Below are 19,495 nucleotides of genomic sequence, written 5' to 3' on the forward strand. Positions count from 1 at the left end.
TCAGGCCTTCCACCATGCAAAATAAAGAGGTTGTGAATCAAAAAATGAGACAAACTAAGTGAAAGGTTCCTCTTCCACCCTGCCAGTTACCATAGTGGATTTCTCATTGCTGCACAATACAGTAGCAGATACAGAATAATAATAATAAAAAGATAATAATAAATAATGGAAAAAGTGTTATTTTCTATGTTTTGGAAGGAAAAGTCTTCTTTTATATGTTTGGTATTAGCAGTGTGTTGAAGATTTTTTGTGTTTTGTGATGTTTTTGTTTGTTTAAAAAAAAAAAAAAAAACTTTTGCCTGATGTGCCAAATATGACATAAATTGAAACTCATAGTTGGGAATTGATATTTGATTTTTTTTTTTTTTTTTTTTTTTTTTTTTTTTTTTTTTGCCTGTTTTGTTGGACTAATAATGGCTCCAGTTTCAAAGAATTGGAATTTTCTGTCAATTATTTTATGGTTCAGGCTTTACATGATTAACATAAGATCATGCATTTTAACACAGTGGTGACTTTAGGCTTATTTACTAAATAGTAATGAAACAAATTTGATACAGCACACTGATATAATTATCAGCATTTATGTTGCATGATGCAAATAACTACCACTTCAACAGGCTTTATTTAATGTAGTTTCCCACTTCATCCTCTGTGTCCAGTGGCAGCTTCTGGGCTTGTTGGATTTGAGACAAAGAAGGAACAGAGTACAAGGAGAAAAGCCCACTAACTGGTGTGCTATGATGAATCTCACTAAGTGACCTGCACATCCTCTGTGTCCAGTGTTTTTTATTAGAACAGGTGAGTCCTGGTCTGCAGACTGGAGTGTGTTTTCACCATCAGTCGCTGTATCTCCATCAAATCCTCAGCTGTCAGTCCAGTTGCTTGGTTCACCATCTCATCTCCTGTAGTGAACAATAGGAGGCTCTCTGGATGAATGCTGGCCTGTAAAGATTTTGTTATTTATTCTTTTGCTTGTGAGACACAGTGAAAAATGTCGAATAAGCAGGCGGTAAAAATGCCAGACATGAAAAAAGTGAAGCATGCATGTTTTCCCCATGTTTGCATTTTTTGTTGTGTTTATTTTGCTGACTTCTCTGATTTTCTTCTGAAGTTCTTCTCTCCTTTTTCCATTGTTGTGATGAGGTCACTTCCTTTGTTAACTGTAAACACCTGTAATCAACTAATTGCATAGGTGTACTGATGTTTCAAAAGGAAGACAGTTGTAAAATGTTGGTCCTGATGAAGGTCGATAGACCAAAACCTTGACCCAATAAACAGCAGAGCTTTAAAGTGAGTGCAGGAGCAAGTTGTGTTTGTTTTGCAAGGAATATTATTTTTGCCATATTATGGTTTCCGAGTGCCTACTGAACACAATTATGTAACTTGGTGCAGAAAAAAAATTATAACAAGCTTATAATCATTTTTTGAAAACATGGTCTACCGAACGGTTGATTTGGCCTTTAAAAGGTTCAAGTAGTATTAATGACTGAATATGATTCAAATTGATTATTACTATAAAATAAACATCTTGTTATATATTCACTGTTGTTTATGATACAATTAATGGTATACATTATGTATTCAGTGAAATCATCATCATACCAATGTGATTTGTCACACATTTTATGCTCGCTTTGACCTCCTCAACAGGGAGTCAGCTGTAAAGTCTACTCAGCCTGCAGAGGACCGGCCACTGTCAGTATCCACAGTGGATGTGAGAAAAGTCCTGCTGAAAGTGAATATGAGTAAAGCTGCTGGGCCTGACAACATCCCTGGCCGTGTACTAAAAACATGTGCCAACCAGCTAGTAGATGTCATTACTGACATTTTCAACATATCACTGTCACAGGAGAGTGTTCCCACCTGCTTCAAGACAGCCACCATCATCCCTGTGCCTAAAAAGTCTGCAGTATCTGATCTAAATGATTATCGCCCTGTGGCACTCACCCCCATCCTGATGAAGTGCTTTGAGAAACTGGTTCTCCAGCACATAAAAAACAGCATCCCTGCCAGTCTGGACCCTCAGCAGTTTGCATACAGAACCAACAGATCCACAGAGGATGCCATCTCCACTGCTCTCCACTCAGTCTTCACTCACCTTGAGAACAGCAACACCTACACCAGAATGCTGTTTGTTGATTTCAGCTCAGCTTTCAACACAATCTCCCCCATGAAGCTGATTGGAAAACTGAACACTCTGGGCATCAGTACCACTCTCTGCAACTGGATACTGGACTTCCTCACAAACAGACCCCAGTCAGTTCGGATTGGCAGTCTCTCCTCCTCCACTCTAGTGCTCAACACCGGAGCCCCCCAGGGCTGTGTGCTCAGCCCCCTCCTGTTCATGCTGTACACCCACAACTGCAACCCCCGACATGGAGAGAACTCTATTGTGAAGTTCGCGGATGACACCACCATCATCGGCCGGATTTCCAACAATGAGTTTTCATATCGGGAGGAAATCAACCATCTTGCAGAATGGTGCACAGAAAACAACTTGCTCAGCATCAGCAAAACCAAAGAGCTGATAGTTGATTTTAGAAAAAAGGAGGCAAAGACACACAACCCTGTCTACATCAAAGGAGCTGAGGTGGAGCAAGTGAGCAGTTTCAAGTTCCAGGGAATCAGCATAACAAAGAACCTGACATGGACTTCACATATCTCTGCCCTGGTTAAAAAAGCTCAGAAACGGCTGTATTTCTTAAGGAAACTTAAGAAAGCAAAATTCCCACGCCAAGTTCTTGTCAGCTTCTACAAAGGAGCAATTGAAAGCATCCTGACTGGAAACATCACAAACTGGCATGGGATGTGCACGGCCCAGGACAGGAAGACTCTGCAACGAGTGATTAAAACTGCCCAAAACATCATTGGCACCCATCTACCAAGCATCAGTGATATCGGGGAGGTGAGGTGCCTGCGCAGAGCCAAAAGGATCCTAAAAGACAAGAGCCACCCCAGCCACAGCCTGTTCACCCTGCTGCCGTCAGGCCAAAGATACAGAAGTATTCACTGCCGTACCACCAGACTACAGAGCAGCTTCTTCCCTCAGGCTGTGAGACTCCTGAATACACCATCTGCACTCCTCCATGCTTAATAATTCTATTTTTTATACAATCAATTAATCAGTCAAGAGGGAACCACATTTTAATTTCATTATACAACCTGTTGTATAATGACCAATAAACTTCCTTGTATCCTTGTATCCTTGTATCCTTTTATAGACATTAGCTAGCTAGCTGGATGACTACAGAAATTATATACAGAAATGGATAAAATAAAAAAAAGGAAATAAATATAGCTAGAAATGAATGTGACACAAATATGGAAATGATTACCGACATGAAAAATGTATTTTTGGACCAGTTTTTAGAAGTTTTAAAGGCCCATTCTTTGTTATTAGGCCACTTCAGTATGGTAGATCACAATGTCTTTTTTAATGTGTCAATAAATTGTCAATAAATAAACATTTCACATGACTGTGATTTTTTGCGAATTAAATGCACTGTTACCCTTAAAGGCCAGCTCAACCATTTGGTAGAGGCTTGTAAAAAATATAACTATGTTGTCAATTTTTAAAATAAACATGTTTTTTGTTATTTGTGTCCCAAATAACTATAAAATGCAAGGAAATAATTTTCCCATGTTTTGTTCTTGGTCCAGCCATTAAAGGGTAGATGTTATAAGCTTGCTGGGAGACAGGGCAGTGACAGTCAGTGTCAGCAGGCAGACACTGGACCTGCTCCACCAGCTGCCCCCTCAGCCTGAGGGCTCAAGGAGAGGATGGGGGTCTGCAGCGCTCTCCTCCTGCCACAGGACAGCACCTTTGCTGTGGAGATGTAAAGTTTCAGTTTAACTTGGTTTGATCCAAGAAGTGAGGGTGTTGACACACACTGCGTGCGCGCATACACACACACACACACACACTGCAGACTGTTTTTGATAGCTTTGTGCAATTGTGTCCTGATCATTTGTTGCCAAACTCATCCTTGTAAAAAAAGACTTTAAACTCTTCGAGGAAAATGCTGCAGTCCCAGCTGAAAATGTGGAACATGTTTGGTTAACAGTATCGGTGCAGTGCTTTCAGTATCGACAGACTTTGTGCCCCATGTGCTGGTACATTTATTTTTAGTCTGTATTACTTCTTCGATCACTAATGGTGCAACAATTTTCATCTCAAGACCAAACTGACTCTTTTTACTGAGGGTGCAGTTAACAAATCTGGGGTTACAAACATATCATTTGTGGGTGCTGTTTGTAAATCTGTGCAAATGCACAGACTGTACTTGTAGCTTTTCTATTTCCCAGTGTATTGAACTGAAACTTGTCCAGTGTGTCTATCTAGCTCATGTGTAAAATCAGCCCCTGACAGAGTCAGAGAGCAAGAAAGGAAAGGGCAAAATCCTCAGTATCAGACAAGATCTTAGACAAAAAGCTATAATATTAGGGCATTTGGTCATTCAAATGGATTTTATAATATTATTCTCTATTAAAAGTAAAGTTATAGACTTTTCAAACTAATTATTGACTAGATGAAGCCTTTTGAAAATAAGCGATAAGTAGATTTAGCGCTGTGCTGCAGTGCTTTTGACTCTTGGGGGAAAGGTACAACAGAAACTGTTTCATCAGGTAAGAATTGTCAACTTAAATAACCAGTGAACTGAAACAAAAGGAACAGTAATTATTTCATAATCATTTAATGTCCATATTGTGATGTGGCTGCTATTACAGAAATGAATGGATGTTTACTTTTGTCAAACCCTCCACAAATGTCAAATAATGATGAGTTTTTAAAAATACTGTTGAATCTATTAATTGATCATAATTTACCAACAATATACTGACTGATAGCCAATAACTACTACAAAGTGCTATAAGTGAGAGACATAAGTCTGTTCCTTTCCTTACCAACCTGTAAATAACTGGGATACGAAAGCTGCAACACAAAGCTGCCATGGGCTTCTCTTTGTTATCACTCATGTTAAAAAAATTCTGTCATCTGCAATCAAACTTTAATTTCAATATCCTAATCAGAAATATTTTTCTTTTTCTCAGCCACATCAAAGGCCCCTGCTGTGTTTCCTCTGGTACAATGTGGTTCTGAGACCGATAACACGCTGACTGTCGGCGTCCTCGCCACTGGCTTCACGCCCGCCTCCCTGACCTTCAGCTATGCCACTGCCAGGGTTAGGGTTAGGGGGACTAGGGTTAGGTTAGGGACAGAAAAGCTTCTCTATGCCAAAGACACAGGCTACACACCCTGGGAGGTGTTTTCAAAGTAGTTTATATACCATGTGTAATATAGTTCTGTTTTTTATATATGCTACGGTTAATAGGGTCTAAAGGTATGCTATATTGTTTCCACGTCAAAATATGTAAAGAATAAAAGGAAAAAAATCAGAAAAAAAAGGAAAAAGGAGAAAGTTTTGTTTATTTATTGTTAAGGAGGCTTGTATTTTCGCCAGAAAAAAAAGGGGGAGGAAAAAAAGAGAAGACTGGTTGGCTTGCCTGTATAGTCAGTGTCTATGCAGAAGAGAGTACTAAAGCTCTAGTCATTGTAAAGGTCATTGACAGTGGCGAGCTCTTTTTCTGTCTGACACTCACTGTGTGTTTGAGCAATTCCATATGTACACATGTTACAGTTTCATCAAGCTTCATGACAAGTCAGCCAAGGTTTATCTCAACTGCTGCACCTTGTTCATATCTGCTTCTGCACATTTGTTATTCCCTGCTTCTGCATACATATATTTGTGTATGTTTGTTTTTCAGCCGTGCCTGTTCAAAGACCAACTCTTAATGTGTTGGGCTTCTCTCCCGAGGATGAATCGAAGGGTTCTTTCTCCTGCTTTGCCATTGATTTTTCACCGAAAACACATGAGATCACATGGCTGAAAAATGTACAGGAAATCACCAACCCAATACCTGCTACTTATGGCAGACATACTGAAACTGCAACTGTTTACAGCACAGCCACCTATCTCAAAGTTGTGGGAAGTGATTTGACTGATGGCGACACATTTACATGTGTGTATGGAGGACCTAAGATAAATATGAACAGGTCTGTGACCTACAAAGGTGAGTAAATTATCATTGTTGTTAATGCAATTCCAGTAGTCAAGGCTTCATAGTCATGAAAGTTTAGTAAATGCTCATCATTTCCTCCCACAGAAGGATCAGCACTTTGTACTGTTTGCCAACCTGAACTGGACATCACAATCACATCAATCTCATTGGAGGACATGTTTCTCAACAAAAAAGCTGATCTGATCTGCGAAGTCACTCCTAAAGAGAAAGTGTCTGTTGAGTGGCAGGACGAGAATGGACAAGTAATAGTTACAAGCAGAAATCTGAGTGAGAGCAATGGGAAAAGCAAATTTGCCATAAGTGACGTCCTGTATGAGGAGTGGAGCAAGGGGATAGAGTACAACTGTGTGGTTGAACATCCAACTTTTTTGGACGGGCCTAAGAGGGAACCTTATCGAAAGAGCGGTAAGCAAAGTTTCATTATTCTGCAGTTGTGCATTAAAAGTCTGTTTGAGTGCCGTTGACAAATCTATGTCCATGATGATCATGTGATCATGGATGTGTGTGAGAGTTGTTTATGAATGCTTCTTGTAGAAGAAATGTTGTATAACAGCTGCTCTGGTCTGTGCCAGGAGGGCCTAACTGTTCTGTCATGCTTGCAGGAGAAGTGCCTCAGCGTCCATCAGTTTTTCTGCTGCCTCCAGTAGAACAAATTCGAAATAACATGGTGACCCTGACTTGCTATGTGAAAGACTTCAAACCCAAAGAGATTGAGGTGTCTTGGCTTATTGATGATGTGGCACCAGCTTCAAAAAAATATGCGTTTAATACCACGAACCTGGTAGAAAACAACGGAGTCTACTCTGTCTATGGCCAGCTATCGTTCAGCCTTGACCAGTGGAACAGCAGTGAAGCGGTGTATAGCTGTGTAGTTTACCATGAATCCTTGATGGACACATCCCGAGTCATTATGAGGTCCACAGTGAAGAGAACAGCTGAGAAATCCAACACGGTCAACCTCAACATTGACCTCCCTCAAATTTGCAAGGCCTAGTATAATTTGTACTCATCAAAATGTTAGAACTATACAAATTGTTGTATTTTGATCATTTTTGATATAAAAGCTCTGATCTATATTTCTTTGTTGTTGTTGTTTTTTTTCTTTTCAGGTCAAATGAAAAAAAAGAAAGAAAAAGGAATGTGGTGACTGTTTGTGTAAAAATATCATATTTAACTGAGGAGATCCATTGAAGCATTTGTGGCTGCTCCTCCAATATTTTTCTCTCCTGCAGAATGTCCAGGTTATTATGTCAAGGTTCTCATTATGCTCACTCTTAAATTATCTGTAACAACAGAACCTAATGTTTCTTTGAGCTATTTTAATCAAAATTCATTCATTCATTCATCCATTCATTCATTCATTACTCTTGTTTATATATTTGATTTTGTCATAGCTGCATCAGTTTTGTCCACCAGCTCTCCAGCACCTGGAGCCAACAGACCGTGTTCAACTGAATATGTAAATATAAAGATGTTACAATGTGATGGTAACAACAGACCAGAGAACTAAAACTCTCAGCAAAGTTGTGAGAAGTCACCAAACAAAATCAGAGAGGTGCCTGAGAATGTAAAAAGATATTTACATTTTCAGTGCCTTTCCTTTCCTGGCATGAGCAGGCTTCACAGCTGGTGTGTGTGATGCACCATTGCTCAGTGTCATGTTTCACTTCTGTATTTCGGGAGCTTTTTTGGGACCTGGGTGTTACTCGGTGCTTCCGCTTGCTGCTTGCCCTGATCGCTCTTCCCTGTCCTGCTCTAACATCTGTGCAACACATCCTGCTCCATCTCCACCTGACTTTAAGCACCAGCCAGTGTAAATGTACAACTCTGCCATCTAGCCAAAGTACAGGGATATTACACCTAGGGTTGAGACAGTAGAGTTGCTAAGTTGCCTAAAATCAAAAGGTATGTATAACTTCTCCTGAGATCCTACATTAGGATTTTGAAAATGTACATGACCTGAAAACCAATCTCTGCTGTGTTCCAGCACCACGGGTGATCTCTCCAAACATCACACTCTACTCTGTCTGGGAAGGCCAGTTTGGGAGCTCACCAGTCACACTCATCTGCACCCTGAGTGGCTTCTTTCCTGGCCAGCTTACTGTGCAATGGCAACTGGGAAACAATACTGTCACTGCTTCACCAGTCGAGAAGAAGCTGCAAAGTGTGGATGGAGGGGAGCAAACCTTCAGTCTGACCAGTCAGATTAAACTTGATATGAAGGAGTGGGCAAAAGGCTCAGATGTCACATGCAAGTCCCAACACGCCAAAAATGAATTCAAAAGATCCATCAGTATTTGTTCAGGTAAGTGTGGGAAACTCTGTCTGATGGCACAACAAGAAAATTGCTAGATCATTACTCAAGACATGTATTCATACTTTAATTTCTATTCTTTGTTTGGGAGTATTTTGTAAATCAAATGGACCACAAACTGATCACGGTCTATGATTTTTGAAAGACTGAAATTCGAGATTAGTTATATTTTAGACACTTTGACTGACAAATGTACAGAAATGATATATGAAGACATAAGTATAACCGTGTCCCTATTAAACTCCTAAAATAAAACACATTCAGATACCGTCTGCTAGTTTTAGACATTAACATGTTTTGTCCAAATTTGTTTCTGACAGTTCATTCGTCCTCGCCTCCCTCCATTCATCTGGAGATCCCCAGCTTCAAGACAGTCATGATGGCACAGTCTGTGGTCACTGCCACATGTTTGGTCCATACTGACTTGGATGCCAAAGTGACCTGGCTGCTAAATGATCACGTCCTTTCCAATCCTCGAGTCAATCAGGACAGAAACACAACTCATATCATCAGTAATCTGACGGTTCCCTCAACTGACTGGAAAAACCTCAATAAAGTCCAATGTAGAGCTGAACATCGCTGCTTCACACTCACTGAAAACACCATCATTCTTACAGGTAAGAAAACTATCCAAAATAAAAATCAGCTGATATGTGAGAGCTGAAGACCTGAAAACACTGACAGTCTGAAAGTCACCACCTCTATGTTTTGTGCAGGGCCTGCAGCTGCAGCTCCATCCGTGCTGATCAGGAGATCTCTGTCAGATTTGCTCAAGAGAAACAGTGCAGTGCTGGAGTGTGACGTCACACAACTCTCCTCCAGTGACCTCTACATCACATTTCAGGCCAATGGCACTGACATCTCTGAGAAACTGTATGTTGAATTTCATAAAGCCCCAGGCCCCCACTCAGTCACAAAAAGTTTCCCTGTCCCTTCAAATTACCAAAAAAAAGACACAACATTCACCTGCAAAGTGAACCAAGGTTTCTCCAAGCAATGGGAGTCAAACTCCACTGGGAATATTTTTGGTGGGTAGACACTGATATTTTTCTTTCCCTCAAGTTATTTTTATTTGTTGGTATGTGTTCACTCCTCAACAATCTCTTTCAACTACAAATGAGCTATTTTTGTTGTTTTTTTTTTTTGATAGGTAACCCATCAGTGGAGCTCCTTTTAGCCCCAAGTGAAGAGTCAGGGCCACAGAAACTCTTATGCTCTGGACGGGGCTTCAACCCTCAAATCAAATGGCTTTCTGGGTCTCAGCACAGACCTGCAGCCTCTCAGGACATCAGGATGGGTGCAGATGGACGTGTGGAAGTAACCAGTTATCTCCTTTTCCCTCAAACAGAGTGGAAATCAGGGGAGAACATCATTTGTGAAGTGTCTGACCAGTCTGGAGGCAGTACAGTCAAGAAGAGCATCAGCCTTTGTTCAGGTAAATTGAAAACTAACTGTATAAATGACCAAATACAATTAAAAACTAACAGATCTGGAATCACCTTGTACACACAAAATATAGAATAGATCAATCTGACAACATTTTTTAACCCTCCATTGAGACAATGAGGCCATATTTTACTAGTGATCCCTCCCTAAGATAGAGCTGAAAGGTGAAATTTTCACCTCTGGAGGCTTGAATTTTTTTTTTCCTTTACTTCCTTCTTTGTGGTCAGAGCACAAACCAGTATGAAACCCCTTTTGTAATTGAACAGCATTTCTGAGGGGCTGCAGGTGCTCAAAAACTCAGCAAACTTTGCACATATGTCAAAAGTGGCTGAAATCTGCATAATTTATGGGTCTTGTGCGTGTGCAGAGCAGTATGGCAATATGGAAAATCTGTAGGATGCAAACCTTGCATTGCGTTTCACCTCCATGCACAAAATACAGGCACATGTAACATCCTGACACTTGAAAAACACCTTACAGGTGGCATGAACTAAATCCAGGAGAAAGTTCACGATTTTCATGAAAGATTTGACCTGAGCAACCTCAGATTTGGTGTGTGACATCTAAAGACCTTTGAGACGTTATATTGTGAAGCTTTTGAGTTTTCGTCAAACAACAGGACCGTGGCAGCATGGCGAATTTTGATGTTTTGTCATGAAACAAGAAGTTATAACTGAAATATACATCCTCCAATCTGTCACAAATTTCACATGCTGGATAAGAGTGCAGGCCTGAACACATCTACACACCCATCTTGAGTCATAGTAATAGCGCCACCTACTGACAACAGGAAGTCAGCCTCATGTGACACATCTCATCGGATTTGCATGAAATTTACATGGTGTGGTCTATAGATAATATACAGAAATATGACATATAATTAGTGGCTGTTCTCTAATGCCACATAGATGGCACAGGTCGTGATATTTAACTGCTTTGTGCAATGTCCATTATGCATGAAAACCCCTAAAACAAATCACATTCAGATACAGTCTGCTAGTTTTAGACATTAACATGTTTTGGCCAAACTTGTTTCTTACAGTTCATTCATCCTCGCCTCCCTCCATTCATCTGGAGATCCCCAGCTTCAAGACAGTCATGATGGCACAGTCTGTGGTCACTGCCACATGTTTGGTCCATACTGACTTGGATGCCAAAGTGACCTGGCTGCTAAATGATCACGTCCTTTCCAATCCTCAAGTCAATCAGGACAGAAACACAACTCATATCATCAGTAATCTGATGGTTCCCTCAACTGACTGGAAAAACCTCAATAAAGTCCAATGTAGAGCTAAACATCACTGCTTAACACCTGCTGAAAACACCATCATTCTTACAGGTAAGAAAACTATCCAAAATAAAAATCAGCTGATATGTGAGAGCTGAAGACCTGAAAACACTGACAGTCTGAAAGTCACCACCTCTATGTTTTGTGCAGGGCCTGCAGCTGCAGCTCCATCAGTGCTGATCAGGAGATCTCTGTCAGATTTGCTCAAGAGAAACAGTGCTGTGCTGGAGTGTGACGTCACACAACTCTCCTCCAGTGACCTCTACATCACATTTCAGGCCAATGGCACTGACATCTCTGGGAAACTGTATGTTGAATTTCCTAAAGCCCCAGGCCTCCACTCAGTCACAAAAGGTTTCCCTGTCCCTTCAAATTACCAAAAAAAAGACACAACATTCACCTGCAAAGTGAACCAAGGTTTCTCCAAGCAATGGGAGTCAAACTCCACTGGGAATATTTTTGGTGGGTAGACACTGATATTTTTCTTTCCCTCAAGCTTATAATCTGTTGCCATTTGTTCCTTCTTCAGCAATCTATTTGAACTACAAATGAGCTGTTTTTGTTGTTTTCTGTTTGATATTTAGGTGACCCATCAGTGGAGCTCCTTTTAGCCCCAAGTGAAGAGTCGGGACCACGGAAATTCTTATGCTCTGGGCGGGGCTTCAACCCTCAAATCAAATGGCTTTCTGGGTCTCAGCACAGACCTGCAGCCTCTCAGGACATCAGGATGGGTGCAGATGGACGTGTGGAAGTAACCAGTCATCTCCTTGTCACTAAAACAGAGTGGAAATCAGGGGAGGACATCACTTGTGAAGTGTCTGACCAGTCTGGAGGCAGTACAGTCAAGAAGAACATCAGCCTTTGTTCAGGTAAATTGAAAACTAACTGTATAAATGACCAAATACAATTAAAAACTAACAGATCTGGAATCACCTTGTACACACAAAATATAGAATAGATCAATCTGACAACATTTTTTAACCCTCCATTGAGACAATGAGGCCATATTTAGGGCCCGAGCACTGGAACAGTGCGAAGCCCTATTGTATTTCCTTCGTTTTTTTTTCTTTTTCTTTTTATTATTATTACGTCTAAATAACCCTTAATTTGACCCCCTAAACATGCTCCAAAAGTCACCAAATTCGGCACGCAGGCCAGGTCTGGCGAAAAATTCGATAAAATGGACAAACGGACCCCCTAAGTGCAAAAATAGGCTCCGTAGCGCCACCTAGGCACACAAAGGCAGCCGCTGCGGCCCACAGGAATGTGATAGAAACACCAAACCAATGCCAAAATGTAGGTCTCATCAAGCCCTACAAATCACGCGCTGACACCCCCCCTCTAAAACCAACAGGAAGTCCGCAATTTGTGTTGGAATGTTCACGTTCTCGCCCAAAGTTCCGCTTTGAACAAAATCTATATCCTCCCAGGGCGTAAATGTCAGCGGCTTGAAAATTTAACAGATGACAGAGGACACAGTGCTGAACAAAAGTTGCTAAAGACTTGTTATTCATTCAATCGTTTGGATTTTATAAGCCCTCAAAGTCGGAGTGGCCAGAGCCAAAACCTCATTTTTTCCCATGGAGTTTGGTGTGAAGAGGCTGACTTTTGGCACTAATTAAGCCCCTGGAGTCTAAAGTAAAAGTCTGACGGCTTTGAAAACTATGCAGATGGAAAGAGGACAAAAATTCCTACAAAAATATGTAGTTTTGATGTGGATTGGACCAAGTTTGTGGGAGCTGTGAAGACTTTTCAAACGTTTTTGACTCTGGTGTGCTCTGCTCTGCACTCTGCCTGGACATGTGACTCACTCTAGCTGCCTCAGGAATGCGCAATACACACCCATTGTAAGAGCTCAGAGGGAGCAGAAAACACTCTCAAACTAAAACTGCCATAACTCAAAAACAGTAAAAGATAGCAAAATCATGTAAATGGGAGATTTATAGATCCGAGTCTCGTGACTCGTTTAAACTTTGAATCAAGTCTGTAACTCAAACGGTGACCGAGCTGTGACACCTCAAACAGGGGTGGGTTTTCTGGATTTCTCCACTGGATTGAATGAGGATTTCTCTGTCTGGCTGCATTTTGGTGTGATCATGCCACAGCTGCCAGTACTCAAGTCAGTCACACACTAGGACATGCTAAGGGCGCCATCTGCTGGAGGGGCGCTGCTAGTGGCCAGAGGGGCACCAACAGTGAATGTACTACCAGTGGGTTTTTGTTGGCGTTGTGTGTGTGTGTGTGTGTGTGTGTGTGTGTGTGTGTGTGTGTGTGTGTGTGTGTGTGTGTGTGTGCACGTGTGTGTGTGTGTGTGTGTGTGTGTGCACGTGCGTATGTGTGTGTGTGTGTGTGTGTGTGTTTGAGTGAGTGAGTGAGTGTGTGTGCCTGCATTTTGGTCTGATCACGCCACAGCTGCCAGTACTCGTGTCGGTCACACACTAGGACTTCCGCGGCCTTTCAAAATAAAAGCCCAAAACTCTTTCAAAATAAAAACACCAAAAAATACCCTTAAAACTGGCACAAACGGACGAATTGTCTGTGCTTCGACACGCGCGCCATCCCCGACGTGCACAGGGGGGCGAGGGCCCGTCCAACGCTGCTTGCAGCTTTAATTTACTGGTGATCCCTCACTAAGATAGAGCTGGAAGGTGAAATTTTCACCTCTGGAGGCTTGAATTTTTTTTTTTCTTTTGCTTCCTTCTTTGTGGTCAGAGCACAAACCAGTATGAAACCCCTTTTGTAATTGAACAGCATTTCTGAGGGGCTGCAGGTGCTCAAAAACTCAGCAAACTTTGCACATATGTCAAAAGTGGCTGAAATCTGCATAATTTATGGGTCTTGTGCGTGTGCAGAGCAGTATGGCAATATGGAAAATCTGTAGGATGCAAACCTTGCATTGCGTTTCACCTCCATGCACAAAATACAGGCACATGTAACATCCTGACACTTGAAAAACACCTTACAGGTGGCATGAACTAAATCCAGCAGAAAATTCATGATTTTCGTGAAAGATTTGACCTGAGCAACCTCAGATTTGGTGTGTGACATCTAAAGACCTTTGAGACGTTATATTGTGAAGCTTTTGAGTTTTCGTCAAACAACAGGACCGTGGCAGCATGGCGAATTTTGATGTTTTGTCATGAAACAAGAAGTTATAACTGAAATATATATCCTCCAATCTGTCACAAATTTCACATGCTGGATAAGAGTGCAGGCCTGAACACATCTACACACCCATCTTGAGTCATAGTCATAGCGCCACCTACTGACAACAGGAGGTCAGCCTCATGTGACACATTTCATTGGATTTGCATGAAATTTACATGGTGTCTATAAATAATAAACAGAAACATGACATATAATTAGTGGCTGTTCTCTAATGCCACATAGTTGGCACAGTTCGTGATATTTAACTGCTTTGTGCAATGTCCAATATGCATGAAAACCCCTAAAACAAATCAGATTCAGATATAGTCTGCTAGTTTTAGACATTAACATGTTTTGGCCAAACTTGTTTCTTACAGTTCATTCATCCTCGCCTCCCTCCATTCATCTGGAGATCCCCAGCTTCAAGACAGTCATGATGGCACAGTCTGTGGTCACTGCCACATGTTTGGTCCATACTGACTTGGATGCCAAAGTGACCTGGCTGCTAAATGATCAAGTCCTTTCCAATCCTCCAGCGAATCAGGACAGAAACACAACTCATATCATCAGCAATCTGATGGTTCCCTCAACTGACTGGAAAAACCTCAATAAAGTCCAATGTAGAGCTGAACATCACTGCTTCACACTCGCTGAAAACACCATCATTCTTACAGGTAAGAAAACTATCCAAAATAAAAATCAGCTGATATGTGAGAGCTGAAAACCTGAAAACACTGACAGTCTGAAAGTCACCACCTCTATGTTTTGTGCAGGGCCTGCAGCTGCAGCTCCATCAGTGCTGATCAGGAGATCTCTGTCAGATTTGCTCAAGAGAAACAGTGCTGTGCTGGAGTGTGACGTCACACAACTCTCCTCCAGCGACCTCTACATCACATTTCAGGCCAATGGCACTGACATCTCTGAGAAACTGTATGTTGAATTTCCTAAAGCCCCAGGCCTCCACTCAGTCACAAAAAGTTTCCTTGTCCCTTCACATTACCAAAAAAAAGACACAACATTCACCTGCAAAGTGAACCAAGATTTCTCCAAGCAATGGGAGTCAAACTCCATTGGGAATATTTTTGGTGGGTAGACACTGATATTTTTCTTTCCCTCAAGCTTATAATCTGTTGCCATCTGTTCCCTCTTCAGCAATCTCTTTGAACTACAAATGAGCTGTTTTTGTTGTTTTCTGTTTGATATTTAGGTGACCCATCAGTGGAGCTCCTTTTAGCCCCAAGTGAAGAGTCGGGACCACAGAAACTCTTATGCTCTGGACGGGGCTTCAACCCTCAAATCAAATGGCTTTCTGGGTCTCAGCACAGACCTGCAGCCTCTCAGGACATCAAGATGGGTGCAGATGGACTTGTGGAAGTAACCAGTCATCTCCTTATCACTAAAATAGAGTGGAAATCAGGGGAGGACATCACTTGTGAAGTGTCTGACCAGTCTGGAAGTACAGTCCAGAAGAACATCAGCCTTTGTTCAGGTAAATTGAAAACAACATGTATAAAGACCAAGTACAATTGAAAACTAATAGAACTGGCATCACATATTAGACACAAACTATGGAATAGATCAATCTGACAACATTTTTAACCTTCCATTGTGAAAATGAGGCCATATTTTATGAGTAATCCTTCCCTTAAATAGAGCTGGTAGCTGAAATTGGCATCTCGGTACGCTTCAAGTTTTTTTTTTTTTTTTTTTTTTTTTTCTTATTTCTCTTGTTTTCCTCTGTTTTCTCTTTTTGTGAACCGTACAGGGAAAATCTTCATTCATCTTCTTTGTTTTTCAGTGACTCCAGCATCATGTCAGACAGTTGGAGTGTATGTTCAGGGCCCACCTCTCCAGCAGCTGCAGAAAAATGATCATGTGACCATCACCTGTCTTCTGGTTGGTGCAAATCTTGAAGACTTCTCCATTACTTGGAAAGTAGGTGATGCGGAGGTGTTGAACAATGTGGCCAAAGGACCACTACTCCGTCACAGCAATGGGACTGCAACTTTGCAGAGCTCCCTGAATGTATCATCACAGGTCTGGAATTCATATACACAAGTGTCTTGTAAGGGAAAGCACCGATGTTTCGACCAGGGCTACGAGGACCATACAAGCAAAAGCAGAGGTAGCATCACACATGACATTCCTGAAGCTGATTGTTTCACTTTGTGATTTTCTGCCAAGTTTAATATGACATGACAAGACTGCAGCAATGATGATGATTGATGATGACTGAAACAAAAAAGTCCAAATACAAACCCTTGTTAACTGTTAACTTCTTCTGTGTTTCCTCAGATCTAAATCAACCAACTGTGAAGCTGATACAGCCAAGTGACGCTGAACTGTCAGAGTCAAACACCACCACACTTGTCTGTCTCGTCTCTGGGTTCTCCCCACCTAACATTATGGTGTACTGGGAGAAGGATGGCCACAAGCTACCATCATCTCACTACACCAACAGCCCTGCTTGGAAAGACCCAAGGAGCAGCACTTATTCCCTGAGCAGCTCACTGAACACATCCCCAACCGAGCGGGACCAGAAACCCACTTATTCTTGTGTTGTCATACACGAGTCATCTGAAAGGCCACTGAGGAGCACTGTAGAGGAAGTGTTTGGTAAGCAGGGAGCCAATATAATGTAGAAACGCAGCTCTGTTGTGTCCATCACATCCAAGAGTGTCTAATCTTTTTCATGTTCCAAGATTACTGAATAGTAATTATGGTTGTCTGTCTTGCTCCAAAACATTTCTTGCAAGAATTTTCTTTGCTGTCTTTCTGCATTTTGTTAAATCACAACACAATAATTACTGCAAGTGTTACAGATAACTCTTCAAGCTGTTTTGCCACTACATTAAAGTAAAATTCATGGAGAAAGATATCATCAGTACTGATCCATAACATGTATATGACTATATTCCCAGCTTCGGTGAGCCTCTCCCGACCTTCAGCCACCTTGCTGCAAGGCTCTGGTGAGCTTGTGTGCCTGGTGACTGATTTCAGCCCTGCATCCATCAACATCACCTGGCTTCTCGATGACACCACTGAACTGTGGGACTACAACACCAGTGAGGCCCACAGAAGTCCAAAAGGGAAATTCAGCATCCATAGCCGACTTCGTGTGTCCCCAGTCAACTGGCAACGTGGGGCAGTCTACACCTGCAGGGTGACACATTCAAACACCACCTTAGCCCTGAATATCACCAAACCAGGTGCCAGTTTGTCTATCATATCTTTGATACAGATAATGGAATTGTCCCTCTTGGTTTGTGGTGCAGTCACTTCTGTGTTGGTAATTAACAGATGTAATATCAATCCCTGTTATAGAGGTCCTGGATGAAGGCATGTTTTTTTACGACATCGTACATGATGTTGTCACTGAGGACTTGAGCCAGGGCAGCTGGTATATGGCTGTCACCTTCCTCCTCCTGTTGTTAATCTCCCTCATCTATAGCATTTTATAGACATGACACTAGCAACTACACAAGCTGTAATGCCTTTTTTTATGATTAATTTAAAAAATGCAGTTTCTAGAGAAACTGCGTGGGCAAGCTGGAAGCAGCGAGATATTTGGGGTCAACACTGTTGAAAACAAGCTAAAAGCAGCTGGAAATCACAATTAAGCTTTGCTGTTACAGCAAGATATTTTATTCCTTCTAAAGTCTCCTGAGTAACATGAGAGTCAAAGTAAGATTTAATGTTTCTTGATGTTCAGTTTCATTCCAGCAGCAGACCAAACAAAGTGTGTGATTAGATGGAGATAACAGTCTTCACTACTACATTTTTTTCTTGCTAACTTGGTGCGTCATATTGACATACACACTTTACCGGTGTTTCAATCTGACATGATGGTAAGGGCATAAAGGCATAACTGATTATTGATTGAATTTGTTCATTTACATTTTTGTCTCACAAAACTTACACGTTATTAGCTGGTGAGCCATCGTCAATATCAAATGAAAATCCAAAATGAATGCTGGTATTATGTCTTTCATGATGCCCCTGTCTGTGTCTTCACATAACTCACCTCTGTGTATGTATATTAATTTAAGTTTACATTTTTTAAAGTGTTGTAAGATAACTGACAAATTTTCCCATCTTTTTCTTTTCAGATTAAATGATCATGACCCCTGGAAACATCCTACCTCATGACCTGAATGTGAAGTAGACGTTTCATTTTCTGTTTTATATGGTTTCTTTGTACTGTCATCATTTCCCTGTAGGATACTCAGTTCATGTTGGTAGTCTGTTCTTTCAGGTTGGAAAAATAAATTTTGAGATGTTGAGAGCAAAGTCTGTCATACTTTCTCCTCATTGAGCACCTTGACATTAGCAATTACACAAGCTTTAATGTCTTTTTTATGATAAATATAAAAAATGCAGTTTCTAGAGAAACTGCGTGGGCAAGCTGGAAGTAGGGAGATATTTAGGGACAACACTGTTGAAAACAAGCTTAAAGCAGCTGGAGATCACAATTAAGCTTTGTTGTTACAGCAGGATATTTTATCCCTTCTAAATTCTCCTGAGTAACATGAGTAAGAAAGAAAAGAAAATGGGTAACAGCTCCCATGCCAGAAGCAATACACACTCATCAGTCAGTTCTCACAGCTTTTTGTAGATGCTTCATTGAATCAATAATAGCTTTCAACATTACAGCCTGGTTTGGGTCGCTATCCAGTATCCATCGCAACCCACTAAACAAAATCATTGCACTGAGCAGCAAAATAATTGAAAAGGACATGGAACCACTCATCAGCATTTACAACAGAGGGAATATACTACAAGGCACACAAATAGCCTCTGACACCTCCCACACACTGCACAGCCAATACAGTCTCTTACCCTCAGGTCAGAGGCATGGGTCACTCACATTCAGAACCAAGAGAGCTATGTCAGGTTTTGTGCCCACATCTATCAGAGGCATGGATGGGTGATCTGCTGACCTATTTATTTATTTATTTGTACATTTCTATAGCATTTTTACATTATCCTTTTAACTGGACCCTATTTTATCACCAATGTGTATCTTTTAACTCAGTCGCTTGTGTGATGGATTGTGATATATTGTTGTTTAGTACTGTGCTGTGCTGTCTAGTATGTGATTGTGATGTCAAGTATTGGCGCTGATTCTCTGCACAACTGAAGTTCTGAACTGAAGTTCTTAACGGATTAATAAAGTTCTCTATAATTAAAAAGTATAAATGCTGAAAAGTAAAGAATGC

General features: G+C 41.2%; 1 protein-coding gene across 1 annotated transcript in view; it reads left to right on the forward strand.

The window, feature by feature from the left end:
- LOC115363488 (uncharacterized) overlaps positions 1-18,566 on the forward strand; it is a 64,124-nt gene extending 45,558 nt beyond the window's left edge. The window contains exons 9-21 of the mRNA XM_030057739.1: positions 8,716-9,012; positions 9,112-9,423; positions 9,546-9,830; positions 10,884-11,180; positions 11,280-11,591; positions 11,714-11,998; positions 14,654-14,950; positions 15,050-15,361; positions 15,484-15,765; positions 16,075-16,401; positions 16,572-16,892; positions 17,198-17,485; positions 18,386-18,566. Of these exons, the coding sequence (XP_029913599.1) occupies positions 8,716-9,012; positions 9,112-9,423; positions 9,546-9,830; positions 10,884-11,180; positions 11,280-11,591; positions 11,714-11,998; positions 14,654-14,950; positions 15,050-15,361; positions 15,484-15,765; positions 16,075-16,401; positions 16,572-16,892; positions 17,198-17,485; positions 18,386-18,390 (3,620 nt within the window). The 3' untranslated portion in view covers positions 18,391-18,566. The remainder of the gene's footprint in view (positions 1-8,715; positions 9,013-9,111; positions 9,424-9,545; positions 9,831-10,883; positions 11,181-11,279; positions 11,592-11,713; positions 11,999-14,653; positions 14,951-15,049; positions 15,362-15,483; positions 15,766-16,074; positions 16,402-16,571; positions 16,893-17,197; positions 17,486-18,385) is intronic.
- The last annotated feature ends 929 nt before the right edge of the window (positions 18,567-19,495 follow it).

Source organism: Myripristis murdjan, chromosome 8, assembly GCF_902150065.1.
Source record: "Myripristis murdjan chromosome 8, fMyrMur1.1, whole genome shotgun sequence".
Classification (NCBI taxonomy): Eukaryota; Metazoa; Chordata; class Actinopteri; order Holocentriformes; family Holocentridae; genus Myripristis; species Myripristis murdjan.